Source organism: Neovison vison, chromosome 2 (genome assembly GCF_020171115.1).
Source record: "Neovison vison isolate M4711 chromosome 2, ASM_NN_V1, whole genome shotgun sequence".
NCBI classification, from domain to species: Eukaryota; Metazoa; Chordata; class Mammalia; order Carnivora; family Mustelidae; genus Neogale; species Neogale vison.
This window is the reverse complement of record NC_058092.1, coordinates 209,546,803-209,564,171: the sequence shown is the minus strand read 5'-3', so window position 1 is coordinate 209,564,171 and position 17,369 is coordinate 209,546,803. Positions and strand designations below refer to the sequence as shown.

Genomic DNA, 17,369 nt, shown 5'->3' with positions numbered 1-17,369 from the left:
AGTGTGGGGTGGGAAGAGATGAATCTGGAAAGGGGCATTGGAATTCCATTGTGAAGGACCTTTTGTGCCATGCTAAGGAGCGTGGACTTTTTGTTACAAATAGAAGGGAATAGTGGAACAGTAAAGTTGTAGAAAGGTCCTGGAAAGCCATGGTGACATGTGGAGGCCGGCTGGCATGGGACAAAGCAGGAGGGAGCCTGGCTAGAGACAGACGGTGGCTGTAGGCAAAGACCAGGCAGGGGCCACATTGGTCATTGCTCATGATGACTCCTGTTCAACAGGGCCTTGTTTCCACCAGTATGAAACTGGTGGTGGTGAGCTCAGTTTTTGCTGAAGTTTGGAATCCTGAGGACCTAAATTAGAGATGCTCCTCTCCAGAGTGTATCTGTACTTGTCCTAGCGGGCACCAGGGCAGGAGTCGCCCAAGAGGTGGCATCCAGTGTCCCTGGCTCCTGGAGGTGCCCTTTGTTCCTACTATGACTCTGGCCTGGGCCTCTCTTCTTCACTAGCTATATGTGGCGGGGAGGGGCTGGTAGGCAGAGCGTGCGGTGGAGGCTCAGGTCCACCATATTTAAACCTCTTGAACTCTAGAAGATCAGGATGTGTGGTGTTAGGGCCTTGTTTTGCCATCAGCTTGCAGTGGGATCTCTGACAATTCATTCATCTCTTTGGGCCTCTTTCCTCGCCTGTACAAAGGTTATTTCTAAGGTCCACTATGGTCCATATACCATAATGATTGTGAGTGCTCATCACCATCCTGGGTTCCAAACCCTACACTCTTCTCTACTGTTGTTAACTTTTATCTTCACTTTGCAGTTAGCTCATCTTTCCTCCACTTGTCTATCTATCCGCCCATCCATCCATCCAACCATCTCTTCATCAGTGAATATTTACTGTGTGCCAGTCCCTGAGCCAGTGCTCCCAACATCATTCTTCATCTCTCTAATCTGGCGTTTTGTTGTCTCTGATTTACTGCGTGTCAGGAAGATAGATTCCGAATTCATTAAGAATTCAGTGTGAAGGGGTGAAGGGGTACCTGGGTGGCTCAGTGGGTTAAGCCTCTGCCTTCAGCTCAGGTCATGATCTCAGGGTCCTGGGACCCTGCATCGGGCTCTCTGCTCAGTGGGGAGCCTGCTCCGCCCCGCCCCCCGCCTGCCTCTCTGCCTACTTGTGATCTCTGTCAAATAAATAAATAAAATCTTTAAAAAAAAAAAAAAAGAATTCAGTGTGAAAAGTAAATACGGACTGATGAACTAGATCATGTCATGCCCACAGGACAGCATAGTAAGTAGAGCATCATGGCACCGTAATTTACTATTTGATGAAAACGCGGCATAAGGAAGACCCGACACTCGGATTTCGTGGACACACATGTGTGAACACAAGACCTGGAAGGGAATACACAAAAATTAAATTAGTTACATTTATGGGACAATGGAGGATTCTTTTCTTTGTGAATTCGCTTTGCTTTCACACAGAGCTCTGTGCGTTCCTCATGCTTTTGGGCAGGGTCAGGGTTAGGCTGCTTCACGGACACTCCCAGGCTGCCTGTTGGTGTCAGGAAGCTTCAGGGCAGGAGAAGGAGACAGTGCTGGGCACAAGGAAGTTGCCTGGGAAGAGAAAGGGCAGAGGAGGTACGGCTTGGGTGGAGACAATTCTGAAGGTCTAGTACATGCTAAATCTGGGAAACAGCCATGGGAGAGCTATTTTGGCCACAGTTACATTAGCCAAACCCCAGCAGGGCCTTGGCATGGACACACCGAGTGTCTGCTGTTTCAGCGATTTTCAGGTTACACCAACCATCAACAACACGGGATTATTTACACCCTGGCGAGGGTGTAAACCTGAATCACAGCGCTTCTGGCTTGACAGGCAGCCTGCCTACTGTCCCCACCACTGCGCCTCGGCTGGGCCAGTGACTCTCCACTCCACCCCGAGTTCTCAGTCACTTTGGATGGGAAAAATGGCCCTGGGCGAAAGTGAAGGGGTCTCAAACCCCCAGCCTGCGGGTGGTGGAGAGGTTGAGTGGTTGAAACCAGGTGTGGCTCAGAGCTGGCTCTGTAGATGCACAAAGAAAACGCGTGTGTCAACCCCGACTTAACTTTAGAATAGCAGTATTGACTTCGGGAATTTTTATTATTCTTTACTATTATTTTTATGTAAAGAGTCAGAGGGGGACACTTAGACGGGAGGTGCACGTGGGGCGCCTGGCTGGCTCAGTGCATGGAGATCGTAACTCTTGATCTCGGGGCTGAGGGTTGAGCCCCACTTTGGCTGTGGAGATTACTTTATAAATAATGAAAAACCCGAAGAAAAGATTTGAGGTGCACTTTTGCTGCCCTTTATGGCGGGTGGGTGGACATAGGGGGAATCGGCGTCGTGACAATCCTGACCTGTCAAGGTCTCCACATTCACAGTGGCTTCAGTCTCTGGAGCATTTTCTCTAAATGAGCTAGCTACAGGACTGAAAGAAGAAGTCATTCACAATCAACTTTCAGCTCATGGCTCATTAGCAGACCACACTCCTGCAAGTGCACTACAAAAGAAATTTTTTTAAAGTCTGTATTGACATTTTGAATAACGTAATCACATTAGCTTACACTCTTTATGTTAAAAATATTAATCTGGTTAACATAAACATTTTAAATATAGCACAATTTTTGTATTCCTGTTATTCACAAAAAATATTTTTTTAATTTTAAACACACACAGTTTCAGAAAAATCAGAGCCTCTGAGCTTCCTCGACCTCTGGCAGCCCTGGCCCCGTTCAGTGGAGAAAGGAAGGTGTCGCCCCCTGTCCCATTAGCCAGGATGGATGTTGTCAGCAAATCAGGACAGAAAAAATGAAACACACGTCGAGGTTGAACTGGCCTTCTTTTCCATGCTGCATTATTCCCTTGGTGCCCGTCTTAGGTTATTTGTGCTTGTCTTCCTGCCCCCCTCCAGATTGCAGGCTCTTTATTGAGTCGTAAAGTGAGCCCCAGAGAGGGGACGCGGCTTGCACAAGGTCAGCGGGCAGGGAGCAGCCACGCTGGGGCCCGAGGCCAAGTCTTGCCCAGCCGCCTTGTCACGCTGTGCAGTCATCCGCTGGCCTATTTTGGGGGAATTCCTGCTCAGAGCTGCTGCTGTTTTCATCAGACCAAACACACCTCGGGGAGCTGCTTCCTCTCTATGACCCAGAAACAGGTGGAAAAGGGCAGCACAGCCGTTATTTAATAATGTCCCCATTCTCATTATCATCCCACAGCCTTATACTTACAAAATAGTGTTGATATCAATTAACGGCAGGCCCAAAGCTCTGATTTTTCTCTTTGCTGGACCCAGGAGCTCTGGCCCCTGCATTCTCCCAAATTGCTCCTCTCTAAATCTCCCACTGTTTGTCAGGGAGGTGTTGAGTGTGGCGGCTGGTTGGTGAACACTTCAGGGCTGGGGGTGCCAGGTTGGGTCGGGGTGAGGGGGCAGGCCTGGCCTGACGCTGCTGCCGGCCAGCACAAGCTGGTACTTGTTTGGCAGGGCAGCTCTGAACATCCTGCCTGAGCTTCCTCTGTGACCCGAAGCCCACTTCTATGCACCTATTCTAGAGAAATGCTCACGCCATTGGAAACCACCAGAATGTCTGGCAGTAGGGAAATTGCTCAGTAAGCTGTGAGCTATCCATGCCTTTGGGATGCAATGAAGTGCTTTGATAAAATGAGGGGGGGTCCCTTTGTGCCGACCTGGGAAGATCTCCAAGATGTGCCACTTAGTGATAAGAAGCTGCCCGGTGATGATCCGGGAGGTGGATATACTTTGAGCCCTAGGTGTTGGGGGATGGGGATCCAGGAGGGCACGTGATGTAGTGAGCACTGGCTATTACAGAAGACTGATGAATCACAGACCAGGACCTCTGAAACCAATAACACATTATATGTTAATTAATTGAATTAAAATTATTTTTTTTAAAAAGAGCCCTAAGTGTAACTCTGGGGGAAACCAGAAGGCTACAGGCCTGGGTGTGGTGACCTTGTGACATGGGTCCTTCTGTGCTTGGTAGTGATGGGTTGGGGGGTGGGTGGGCAGCCTTTCTTTGCATCGTGGATGTACTGTAGTTTCTTTCTATTGTAAACAGTGCCGTGATTAGTACCGCTGCGCAGATGACTTTACACTCCCAGGCAGGTGCATCTGTGAGAGAAACTCCCAAAAACAGAATCGCCAGGTCAAAAGGCCACTGCATGGGTGATTTGATAGACATCACAAAACCCCCTCTGTCGCAGTTAACACCATTTTGCTCTTCCATCAGTCACAGGAATGGGGCTTTTTGAAGAAAATTAAGGGGACGCTCACATGAGATAAAACGAACCATTTTAATGTGTACAATTCAGTGGCATTTAGTACGTTCACCACGAGGTAGGGACTTTGTTTGCAGTACTTGGAAGGGGTTTACACTGAGAATGCGTTCGTGACTCCTTGTTTAATTAAAAATGAAAAGAAAAATGAAAGAGTGTGGGCTTCAGAGTCAGACGGCCCTGGGTCTGGAGCTGGGGGCTGCCCTTCACTGTTGTGTGACCCCAGGGAATGTACTCGGTCCACGTGAGGCTCCGTTCCCCCTGTTGGAGACGGAGAAGAAAGCTCACACCGTGGGGCTAATGAGAAGATTCAATGTGGGGCCGTGGGAAGGCAGCTGGTTCCTCTCAGCAGGAAATGGTGCCGCCCACCCCCCCAACGTCCCATGCACTCTGGAGGCGGCCCTGTCCTCAACAGCCCCGGTTCAAATCCCACCTCCTCCTTTCCTCTGTGCCATCGTAGGCAAGTGCCCAACCTTTTCGAGTCTGTTTCAACATATGCCATGAGAAGAGCAGGCTCTGGGGAGGCCTAAGAAGATAACACACACGGGGGTGGCTGGGTGGCTCTGTCCGTTAGTTGTCTGCCTTGGGCTCGGGTCATGATCCCAAGATCCTAGGATTGAGTCCCGCCTCAGGCTCCCTACTCAGCGGGGAGTCTGCTTCTCCCTCTCCCCCTGCTTGTGCTCTCTCTGTCAAAGAAATAAACGAAATCTTAAAAAAAAGAAAAAAGAAGATAACACATAGAAAGTTTTTAGAGCAGCGCCGGCTGTACAGTAAAGGCTCACGCCTTGGGGAGCATTAGGATTTTTGGCAGCCCCTGGCTGAGTGCCTGGCCAGCTCAGTGCCTGCTGGGTGAAGGACCCCATTCGGGATGACTGCTGCCCTCTGCTCTCTGATGCAGGGCCATTGGGGCCAACCCTCTGTACTGCGACTGCCACCTCCGCTGGCTGTCCGGCTGGGTGAAGACAGGCTATAAGGAACCGGGCATTGCCCGCTGTGCGGGGCCCCCAGACATGGAGGGCAAGCTGCTCCTCACCACGCCTGCCAAGAAGTTTGAATGCCAAGGTGAGCCCAGGAGCACGAGAGCAGGGGCTGGGGCGGGGCTGTCCGTACACGGTTGCGTCCCCACCACCTGCTGCCGGGGGCCTACGGGACCTGTCTAATTCTGGCAAGGCCTTCCAGGGTCTCCTGTGTCCCTGTGGTGACCAGCTGAGTGGGGGGTCAGGTGGCAGGAATGATGGGCCTGCTGCTTGTTAGCATGGCTATCTTCTTTCTATTCTTGATGTCCAGCGAACGAGAAAAGCTGGGTCGAACAGCTCAGGCGGTGAGGGCCTTAATCCCTCTCCCTGGGGTTACGTAAGGAAAATAAAAATAGTAGCAGCGTTTCCCGACACTCCCAGCCTCTCAGCAGCAGGAGGGCCCAGGGCTCCCTTTGGTAGAAATTGTGCTTGGCCCTGATCCCCCCCACCCCACCCCAAGCCACTGGACCCCACTGTCACTCTCCTGACATTTGCAGAAACACAGGGCCTGAGAGTGATTGGAGACTTCACACACTTTGCCGTGAAGCTGCCTCACCTGGGGTGTCTGGAAATTCTCCTTCAGAGGTGGATTGGCTGATTGACTGATGGCCCGGGAGCCCTGCTGAGCCGAGGGAGGGGGCTGAGGGCTGCCCCAGGTCCAGCTGTGTGCCCCGGGGGGCTAGCAGGGGGCCCAGCCCCTGCACTCTGCAAGCTCACAGCCCTCCATCGGAAATGAAACTGACAGCCCTGGGTTAATGGTCACCTGGCCTGCAGGCTGCTGTCACGGGGGTCACCTTTCAGAGGGCCCTGATCTGTGGCTTGGCTGTTGGCAGCAAAACATTGATTCAGTATTTAACTAATGGTTATTACATGGTATTGGTAAGTTAAGAAAATTTTTTGTTGAAATATAACATTCATAACATCAAGGTACACAGATCATAAGTGTGGGGGGGGGTCCCTGGATTTTCTCAGACTGAACACACCAGGGAAATAGCACCCAGAGGAAGGAACAGAATCCCAGTACCTGGGAAATCCACTCATGCTTCCTTCCAGTGAAAAGTGTTTGTCTCTTTTAAGGCTCACGCCTCTTCAGCAGGACCAATATTTCTCCATTTCTAGAAGGAGACCGGAGTGGAAGCCCGAGTTTTATTCTTGTGAGGTCCTCATTCCCCTCACAGGTGGTGCCCCTGGCAGCCTGGCTGCTGGCTCCTGGCCCACTTCCAAGTTCAGGGAAGAGGACGCGTGAGTCCTGCAGGGGCTGGAGAAGGTCCTGACTGTGGTGATGGGACAGAGGCCCCCCACCTCCCATTCAGCCTTGGAGAGAAACAACTTGAAGGCAAATGTACTTTTTCCTCCTAAGCATAGCCCCTCGCAGAGCCGTGCCCCTCCCTGCTGAGGTGGCTGCCTGCGGACTCCTGCTCCTTGGGGATGGGGCTGGGGTCGGGAGCCAGAGCCCACCACGGTCATTGTGATTGTGACGCCCTCACACTGATGGCTTTGCCCTGACCGCTATGTGGGGGCTCCATGGGCCTCCAGCGCCCGCCCATTGAGTATATTCCAATTAGCATATTTAGTCCTCATGGCCCCCAAGGCAGGTGCTGCGACTAACCTCACTTTATAGAGGCCGAGGGGAGGGGGGCTGAGAAAGGAGGGCGTGAATGTGACCCAGAGGAAATAGAGGGAAGGCCCAAAATTTCCTTGGGGAGAGGACTTCTGCTGCTCTCCCTGAGGGCTGTCCTGCCCTCCTCTCCCTTCTGCTCTAACACCTCCCCCCTGCCTCAGGTCCCCCAACCCTGGCTGTCCAGGCCAAGTGTGATCCCTGCTTGTCCAGCCCGTGCCAGAACGAGGGCACCTGCCATAATGACCCCCTTGAGGGCTACAGGTGCACCTGCTCCAGCGGCTATAAGGTGAGGGGAGGCTGGGCCCGGGGAGGAGGAGGGCTGTGCTTTCCAGGAAAGACGGGGTTGGACGGGCTTGTTCACCGCTTGGCCCACCGTGTCCAGGGCAGGCGCGTGAGGGAGTGTTTAATCAATGACCCAACATGTGAACAAGTGAATGAATGAATGAATGAAGGAAGGAAGGAAGGAAGGAAGGAAGGAAGGAAAAGGTCACTCCTGGGCCAGGGCGGCTTGCTGCTGCGGGGCTGGCTGTTTCTGTGGCTCACAGCAATCCCTGGTTCTCTCTGAGGTCCTCATCACTCACTTTGCCCCCCCAGGGACGAAACTGTGAGGTGTCCCTGGACAGCTGTTCCAGCAGCCCCTGTGGCAACGGAGGGACCTGCCACCCCCAGGAGGGCGACAATGCTGGCTTCATGTGAGTTGCCTGGGGTTGGGGGCAGAACCTGGTGGGAGGGGTGCTGACAGGTCTAGCACCCATGCCTGGGTGCCCTCCCTCCTCCAAATGGGATGGCCCCACGCTCCCTGTGTTGGAGGAGGAGGTGGGGCTGTGCTGGAGAGGGCAGCTAGAGACCCCTCCATGCCATGGGGGACCCCTGTTGCCCGGAGAGATGGGGGCCTGCTGAGTCTCAGCAGCACGGAGGGCTGGGGCTCAGAGCTGTGCGGCATGCCCATCCCTGCCCCAGGCCTCTCCCTGCTCGTGCCAGGGGCCAGAGGGTCTTCTGATGGTCCTGGCAATCCGTGGCCAAGGGCATATGTGGTGGCAATGCTGACGGGCAGTGCAGGGGTGTTTTAAACCCCCTTAATCTCCACTAACTCCCAAGGCCTCTGACCTGAAGTCAAACAGCTGCTTGCTGTGCCCATGTTGCCTGAAGGTAGGGCCCCTTGCCCGCTGCTTGGTATCAGGCAGACCGCAAGACAGGAGGGGAGGCCTTCCCAGAGGTGGGGCAAGTCCCAGGTGCACCATCCGTGGCCTCTCCCCATGACTGGTCACACCTGGGTAGCCGATGCCCACCCCGCCTTGGACTTCGTGAAGGGTCAGCCCTCCTGACTCCTGTCTGACCTTCCCACGTAAGCGCCCCCACCAGGGATTTCCCCCAGGCCCCTTCAAGGAGCCCCCCACCTCCCCAGAGCTCTCCTGGACCCAGAGTTTTTCCAGAGGAATATATAGTGTTTAGTTGCTGAAAATAAACTGCCAAGCGAACAAATCTGCTCTCTGGAAAATGATGTAGAATCTGCTTGGCAAGAATGGCCAAACCTGCCTTTGCAAACCCGAATGGCCAGATGTAAAAAATAAAACACTAAACAGGCTCTCACAGGCCCTCACCTTGGAAACAGCGTCCTTATAATCGTCTCCCCCCCCTCCTCTGGGCTTTGGCAACCGCTCCATCCAGCCCACCCCCCCACACCTGCTAGACTCTTGGGGAGGGGTGTTCTATGGAGCTTGGGGGGCGGAGAGGACCCCTCTGCAGAGGGCAGGTGCAGCTGGGGTAGCCCCCTCCAAACTGGAACTCTGAGCTTCTTACCTTTGTGCACATTCACCCACGCCAAACAGGTGTTTAAACTCCATCTCCTCTTGTACGTTCTTAGAGTGACAGCCAGCATTTTTCAGTGTAAGTTGAACGGTTTATTATAAAAGAGTCAATTTCCAGGATACTGTAAATGTGAACCTTTAAAAATCTCCCTTTTTAGTTCACTTTTATCATTTTCCAGTGGAATCTGATGAACACAGCAATTTGATCCCATTTAAAAATCACCCCAACAAGCTCATTTAACAGCTTAAACCTGTTATCTCTTTCCTTTTCTCCTCAAACTAGTATTTCGATTTTACTCCTCACCCCCACCTCTGTTTCTCTTCCAATGTCTATGTTCTGATGCTTGAGTCTGTTCGTAAGCCCGCTGCCCTACTTCTCTGCCACCCATGTGGGGATATAAGTTTATAGATTTTTGTTTCTTGTCACCATCAACCTCTGAAAAGTATCCTTTGCAGAGTTGTCATTACAATAGTCAACAATTGTAATGACATTATCAGCAACAATCGAAACCCAACTCTACAAACTTTGGAAATTGCTATACATGAAAGGAAAATGTTACGACTTGTAATGAGCTAGGTGGGGCTTTTTGTGTGTGCTTTTCTTCTAACTGGTTCCTGTGTCCCAGGGTGAATGGGACAGAATGAGAGAAGGCTCAGCATCCAACATGTTCCTTTTTTTTATCTATGTAGACAGCTAGAAATGTTGGAAAGTTTGTGCACATAAATCACTGGGATTAGAAGTTTTATTGTAGCATGTCACTCAATCATTTGAAACCCTTCCGAGTTTCTATGCCCAAACCCCAGACTGATCTGTCATCAAAAGTTATTTTTAATGCTCGATCAGCTGACCATTCAGTGATTTTTTTTTTTTTTTTAAATACACAGAACTGGAATGTCTTGCAAAAGTGTTTGTCCAGTCGGGAAACCTCTGCCTTCTTAATTGTCCCTTTATTTGGTGTGTGAGGGTTTTAGGCTCCGCAGTTCCAGCTCACACTCAGGCTGGGGAGGTGTGTGTGCGTTTCGGAAGCTCTGGAGTAGGTCTTTTCAGGCAACAGTTCAAGTTCTGTGCAGAACTTGAAGCATCTGGAAAATTCTCAGACCTCTCTGACCCACCTATCACTTGGAAGACCCCGGGTGCTCCCTGGGGGAAGTCTCCACGAGCGGACTTCTGCTCCCCCTCCAGCCCTGTTCTCACCTCATCCCTGATGTATGAGCTAAGTGTCCCCGGCTTCTGCCCACCCTTCCCAGCCTCCGTGTGGCACCATCCCAGGACTTCCCAACTCTCGTGTGGTTGCCTATCTCCTCGTTGTCTCTCCAACTAGATTGTGAGTAAGCTCCCAGAGTCCAGGGCTGTTTGATTCACTCTAACCCCAGCACCTAGTGAGGGCCTGGCCCGAGATGGGGACCAGAGCTCTGAGATGAGGATAGTCCCCAGGAGACATGGGCTTCCACCGGTGCCTCAGGAAGGCTGCTGGCCTGACTCAGGCCCACCTGGTGCGCTCTCCTCACCCGCTGCCCTCAGATGTTCCTGTCCCACCGGCTTTGAAGGACCAACCTGTGAGGTGAATACGGACGACTGTGGGGAGCACGCCTGTGCCAATGGGGGCGTGTGTGTGGACGGCGTGGGCAACCACAGCTGCAGGTGCCCCCTGCAGTACACCGGTAAGCGCGGTGGGTTTCACGCCCTGAACCTGTTCCTGGCAGTGGAAGGGCCGCGGCAGGTTTCTGCTGGCCCAGCTGCCTGGCAGAGCATGGCAGCAGCTTCTCTCCTCCTTCCTCCTTCTTCCCCAGGAAGGGCCTGTGAGCAGCTGGTGGACTTCTGCTCCCCGGATTTGAACCCATGTCAGCACGAGGCCCAGTGTGTGGGTACTCCAGACGGGCCCAGGTCAGTGTTGCCGGGTTTCAGGGCCAGACAAGGGCATGGGCCTTGAAGTCCCCTCATCTCTGTTCTCCCCGTTTTAGTTCCTTACTTGTCAAGTGGGTTTGGTCCTGGCTACACAGGGTCCCTGGGAGTCAGTGTGGGGACAGGTTAGTGGTGGATGCCTTGACTGCTCTGAGCCTGTCTTCCCCTCTGCAAAGTGGGCCCCCCTCCCGGTGGCTTCCCTCCTGGGGTGGTTGCGAGGGTCAGATGAGCAAACACGTGGAAAGCGCCAAGAAAGCGTCCAAGACTGACATCTGGTAGGTGCTCTGTAAAGGGCTCTTAGCTTTCCAGATCCACTATTTCTCCTCCCCGCAAATACAAAATGCACAAAACTCTGAAAGGCAAAAGCCCACTTGATAGCAAAATCTGGTCTGACCAGAACATATTTGGTAATAAAACCTGACCCACACGGTTACAAAGCTACTTAGGGTCACTATTCTTGCCATGTAGTTTGAACATACGTAGAATTTGCTGCAGAAATGTGAACATGTTTAACTAAGGGGTTGCCCCAGATCCCATTGCTGTGTTACATAATGCTTTAGGCCTTGTATAGCCTTTCCAAAATCCCAAAATTTTAGAATTGCAAAACCTGTCTTTTAAGAGGATAAGAGGTCTTTGTCTGTTGTCGCCTTCCTTGTTACTGGCTTATATGGAAGTGCATGGTCACAAGAAGAAGACTACATGAAGGTCGTGGGCTTTTAAAATGTTTCCAACGGCAGTTTTGTAAACACAGTCCCATTTCTGGGACCCGTTCCACCAGTCAGGACAGCACAGGTGGCCAGGGTTGAAAGCCTGCAGCTGAGGGACCAAACCCCAGGGACTCAGGTGAGGGTGGGGAGTGGAGCCTCCCACGGAGCCCACGGTCCAGCAGGGGCCACCCACGGACAGGGGCGGGAAGCAAGAGAGCAGGGTTCCTGAGGCCTGGTCTGAGACCGAGGGGGTGCATGGGAGCCGAAGCTGCCGCGCTTGCCCGTGAGCTGCTGGGGTGGGGTTGGCACAGCAGACCGAGCAGCAGTGGCAGACCAAGGGGTTCACCGGCTGCTCAGATGAGGGGCTGGACCTCAGGTAGTGGACTAAAGCAGGACTGACCCCCACCCTCCTCTTTGGAGGGAGGACGGGCCTCACTGCGCTGTGCCTGGGACTCAGCGGGCATTCAGTGCATTCACTGAGTGAGTGAGTGAAGGTGAACGTGGGCAGAGGCTTAGCTACCGCAGCATTGTTCAGACTGCAGCACAAGCCCTAGTCGCTCAGGGCGGAGTCTGCTTGTCCCTCTCCCTATGCTTTTCCCCCTGCTCGTGCTCTGTCTCAGGAATAAATAAAATATTAAAAAAAAAACAAAACTAAAATAGAGAAACTATCTGAAAATCATGCCATTTTATGTAGTAAGGAGTAGTATTCTGGTGTAAACTGGCTTTAGGGGTGTGTGTGTGTGTGTGTGTGTACATATATGTATGTATATGTATTATTTGGGTAGAAAAGTATTTAACAGCTTGAAAAACAGAATAAAAACATCCAGGCAGGGGCGCCTGGGTGGCTCAGTGGGTTAAGCCACTGCCTTCGGCTCAGGTCCTGATCTCAGGGTCCTGGGATCGAGCCCGGCATTGGGCTCTCTGCTCAGCAGGGAGCCTGCTTCCCTTCCTCTCTCTCTGCCTGCCTCTCTGCCTACTCGTGATCTCTCTCTGTCAAATAAATAAATAAAATCTTAAAAAAAAAAAAAAAAAAACACATCCAGGCAGGAGCAGAGCATCTGCCTGCCAGGTTGTGTGATTGAGCTGTGGATTTTGCAGTTTAGTTTGGAGGAGTTTCCCACACCTGGGGGAGGTGTGGTGTTGCCCAGGTTGGACTGAGGCAGGGAGAGAGAAGAGGATGTGCGAGAATCAATAGGCATGAAGGCAGGGAAGTGCTGGTGGGGTGGGGATTGCTGCCAGTAGAGACAGGTCTGACCACAGGGTGGGCCTAATTGGGGGGGTGCAGAGCAGGGAGTGTCTTGCAAGGCTCTGACTGAAGTTAGGTGGAGTGTGCTCTGTCTGTGATAGGCAAATGGCTGCTCTCCAGGTGATGGGAGCAGCACAGTAGAGCTGAGGGCTGGGAACTGGCCTGGCATCCCTGAGCGGGGGCGCTAGGTTTGCTGGAGCAGGGCTAGGAGGCTGGTCCAGTGGATTCAGGGAGGCTGAAGAGAGCTAGTTGAGCCCTACGATGCAGGGCCTTGTTCTGCTGAGCAGGTTGAGAGGGGCTGAAGTTTGGCCTTGGATGTGCTGTCAGTGGTCGGGGTGGGTCCTCCGTGACGAGACCCCCTTCTCCTGCCACTGGATAGCCAACCTCCCAGCCCAGAATCTGCCCCCACACAGAGGCCCACACAAGCTCTCTTCCTGTACCAGAAAAGGGTCCCAGGATGCGCTGGGGGACATCTTTCTCTCTAGGGCTCTGTTTGACCTCCTGGTTGTCCCACAGATGCATGAGCCTTAAGGTTCTCGGTCACACACATGGCCCCCAGGCCCCACAGGCTTCTGAGGGACTGACTGCCCCCCAATCCTCTCCCTCACCCGTTTGCCCCCCACTCCTGTTCACCCCTCTGCCCATCCCCCCAACCCTGTTTGCCTCCCAGGTGTGAGTGTGCACCAGGTTATGCAGGTGACAGCTGCAGTGAGGACGAGGATGACTGCAGGGACCACCGCTGCCAGCACGGGGGCCAGTGTGTGGATGAAGTCAACAGCTACTCCTGCCTCTGTGCTGAGGGCTACAGGTGAGTGGCCCCAGGGCACTGTGAGCGACTGAGGCCTCCTAGCCTCCAGACCGAGAGCTGGCAGGAGCGCCCAAGCGCAGCTGGTGGGAGGGAGTAAGGGTCTGAGCCTGGAAGTTGGATCTTGGGGGTCTTACCGTGGCTAGGCCTCCCCAGGTGGGTGACCTTGGGAAAAGTTCCCCAGTCACTGAGATCATAAGCACAGGGTCCCTAAACTGTTTGGTGGAGGGACTGGGAAGTGGGTACAGAGTACTGGCCATTGCCTGCCACATATCTGTCCAGTGAGCCAATGAAGACCCGTCCTGGCATAAAGGTGGCTTCTCTGAAAGGTTGGGGTGGGGCATCCCTCCCCTCCTTCAGGCCAGCTACCTTCCATGCTCTCCTTGAGTCTTGTTTTTTTTTTTTAAACGGTTTTATTGAGCTATAATTCACCCAGTTTCTGTATATAATTCAGTGACTTGTAGTATACTATCAGGATTGAGCATCTATTAACCATAATGAACACTTTCATTACTCCAGGAAGAAACTCTGTTCCTGTCTGTCACTCTCCACCCAGTGTCTGCTCCAGGCAGCCAATAATCTATTACTTGTGTCTATAGATTTGCTTGTCTGGGATGTTTCCTGTAAGTGGGATCACACCATCTGTGGTCTCCTGTGACTGGCTTCTTTCCCTTGGCATCATGGTTTTGGGCTTCATCTGCGTGGCAGCATGCATTAGAACTACATTCCTTTTTGTGGCCGACTAGTATTCCACTGTATGGACAGACCACAGTTGTGGATCCGTTCCTCCACAGAGAGACCTGTCAGTCATTTCCGCTCTCAGAGGCCATGAGGCCTGCTGCTTGGGATGTAGTGTGGGTCAGAACTCCCTGCTGGTGGTCCTGTCCCCTTTTATTTCTTTAGTCATTTGAGTCTTCTCTTGCTTGTGTCTGTTTTTTTCTCCTGTGGCAATAGTAGATTTGCTGGCAGACCTGACTGCCCTGAGCCATGAGTGCTTCTCAAACTTTAATGTACACACGACCTTATTAAGCAGATTCAGGTTTTCTGTTCTGACAGATGCCCAGGGGAGAGCGATGATGCTGTTCCAGGGACCACACTTGTTTCTCACCTTGTTCTCCGTATCCTTTTGGCTCCTAGTTCTCTTGGGAAAAGTGTTCGTTAGGAGCATCTTCTGTTTCCCAGGATGTTCAGTATTTCTCTCCAGGACCATGGGAGAGAAAACTGTCCCCTTGCCCCTTTACTCGGCCTTCTCTGACCTGTATCTTTCCCCTTTCAGTGGGCAGTTCTGTGAGGTACCTTCCCTTGCTCCCGCCCCCAGAAGCCCCTGTGAGGGGACTGAGTGCCAGAATGGGGCCAACTGTGTGGACCAGGGCAGCGGGCCCGTGTGCCAGTGCCTCCCAGGCTTTGGCGGCCCTGAGTGTGAGAAGCTGCTCAGTGTCAACTTTGTGGATCGGGACACCTACCTGCAGTTCACGGACCTGCAGAACTGGCCCCGAGCCAACATCACGCTGCAGGTGCGTCATGCCCAGGGTGCCCGGTCAGAGAAGGGAGTCGGGCAGGTCAGAGCAGTGAGAGGCATCCCTGCCTGGGAGAACTGGGAGGAGCCTGTGTTAATTAAAACCCTTTGGATGTGGGTAAAGCAGATGTGGGAAGGTTACTGGGTCACAAAAGCAATCTCCGAGCAGGGAAGGAGGGAACAGGGGAAGTGGTCTCGGGGTCCTCGCCCGCCGCCCTGTCTCGCCTGCTCCTCGGCACCGGTCTCCAGCACTGCACACTCTCCATATGGCTGCAACACAGCCAGAGTTGGCTCTGGGCTTCAGCTCTGACCTTGTATTTTTAGCCTCCTGGCCCTGGGGCCTTACTTTGCCATTCCATGTCTTGAATTTCGTCTCCCAAGGTCAGTTTGTGGAGGCCTAAAAGCCCATCCCACTTGAACGGCACTGTTTGCCCAGCAGTTCTTGGGGATGGAGAAGAGGGAATGGTGCACGATGAAATGATCAAAGTCCACGTGTCCTCCTGGGCCAGCTCTCTGCCTCCAGCTGCACTCCCCATCCCTGCAGCCACGTCTTTCTCCTTTGCTCCCAGAGCCCCTAAGCCTCCCAACATGCTCACTGTGCGCCCCCATTTCATCACCTCGCTCACATCCCACCCACGTTCACTGTCTACACTACAAGAACACAGCTAGCCTAACTGCTTGATGAAATGAATTCCCCCACATCCTCTGGCACCTCCAGAGGTGGGTCTGCCCTGCTGTCCCATGGCAGGCTCTGCCCTGCCAGCTGGTTGGACAGCAGTCACCGACCTCAGGGAAGATCTCTGACTGGCCTGCCTTCAGTCACTTGCCTGTCTCTGGCCCAGCCATGAAGTCTAGCCAGATGGGGTGCTATGTTGGGTCCAGCCTGGGCCCTGTGCCAGCCCTATGCGACTAGGGAGTCGCTTTACCACTTTGCTAAGAAGTGGTGGGGGAAGAGGGACAAGGCAGGATCGTGGCCCCTACAGCACTGTAGAGCTCTCCCTCCCTCTAAGATAGCTCCAGCTTTTGCACGCATGGCTCCAGAGACAGGTACTACCTCATGAATGGCTCCTTCCAGCTTGGGGTGGTCATGGCTGTTAAGAGCCTTTGTTTACTTGTCCTCTTGGTGGCTCCCAGAGGCCCACAGAATGGGCTACCTCACGTCCATTGGACTTTCCTCTCTGGGCAGGTGCCCTTAGGTCTCTTACCTGCCCCTCCTGGCACACAGTTTCCAGGCCTCAGCTGGTCCATCTGCCTTCTCCTACTGGCAGTGGATGGCATGTGAACCAGGGGCTACTAGCTTCTGCCAGCATCCCTTGGAGGATGTGTCCCCTGGGTAGGCTGGGTTGTCAGGGGCCACCACTCTGCACATAGCACTTGTCTTCCAAATGTGGATCCCCCATCTGCCCCACCTCCCTGGGCCACTGCTATGTGGGTGAGAAAGTGCCCTTGCCCTGCAGGTCTCCACGGCAGAGGACAACGGGATCTTGCTGTACAATGGGGACAATGACCACATTGCAGTGGAGCTATACCAGGGTCATGTGCGTGTCAGCTATGACCCAGGCAGCTATCCCAGCTCTGCCATCTACAGGTAAGGCTCCATCATGCCCAGTGCCCTCCCTCAGGGTCTCCTGGTTCAAGAGCAGGCAGTTATTGGGACCACCAGAATTGTGCTGCTCCAGTGGGAAGGGCCTTTGAACCATCTAGTGCGGCCCCATTTGGAGCTGAGGCCTGAGCAGTGGGCCCACCCTTCCCTATCCTATCTCCTCCTCACTGGGGTTTCTTTAGGGGGAAGAGAGAGATGGTAAGTTGGAAACCCCTGTCCCAAACTGCTCAGCTTTGCCCAGGGAGTTCCAAGGAGGGAAGCAGGAGGGACTAGGCCCTAGGCCACCGTCTACACACCCTCCTCCTTTAGACATGTTATTCCTTGGGAAGCAGCTGCGTACCAGTGGCCTTTCTGGGGAAGGGCCCAGGCAGAGATGGGCCAAACTGAAGCCCATTCCCTGGGGTGGGGGCACCCCATCTTCTTCCAGTGCCGAGACAATCAATGATGGGCAGTTCCATACCGTTGAGCTGGTCACGTTTGACCAGATGGTGAATCTCTCCATCGATGGAGGCAGTCCCATGACCATGGACAATTTTGGCAAACACTACACGCTGAACAGCGAGGCCCCCCTCTATGTGGGAGGTAAGGACCTGGCCCAGGGAGAGGCTGAGGCTCACTTAAGTGATGGCAACAGCCATTCCAGGTGGGGCCTCTGTTGCTCTCTGGCCTAAGGCTTGCCAGGAGGGCTGGTGCCCAGGTCACTGGGCTGGGGGGTATTCCAGCCCACTGGTGGATGGCCCTTCCCGTCTGGAGTCCAGGCTGACCGAGGACAGGTACCTTGGGTTTGGCTGAGGCCTGGCCTTAAGGGGAGCTGGAGC

The 17,369-nt window shown here is 53.4% G+C and overlaps 1 protein-coding gene across 1 annotated transcript in view; it reads left to right on the top strand.

The window, feature by feature from the left end:
- Window positions 1–17,369, top strand: part of SLIT1 (slit guidance ligand 1) — a 166,365-nt gene that overhangs the window by 146,224 nt on the left and 2,772 nt on the right. The window contains exons 26-34 of the mRNA XM_044240235.1: window positions 5,225–5,388; window positions 7,125–7,249; window positions 7,558–7,655; window positions 10,294–10,433; window positions 10,563–10,656; window positions 13,298–13,435; window positions 14,709–14,946; window positions 16,406–16,536; window positions 16,979–17,133. Of these exons, the coding sequence (XP_044096170.1) occupies window positions 5,225–5,388; window positions 7,125–7,249; window positions 7,558–7,655; window positions 10,294–10,433; window positions 10,563–10,656; window positions 13,298–13,435; window positions 14,709–14,946; window positions 16,406–16,536; window positions 16,979–17,133 (1,283 nt within the window). The remainder of the gene's footprint in view (window positions 1–5,224; window positions 5,389–7,124; window positions 7,250–7,557; window positions 7,656–10,293; window positions 10,434–10,562; window positions 10,657–13,297; window positions 13,436–14,708; window positions 14,947–16,405; window positions 16,537–16,978; window positions 17,134–17,369) is intronic.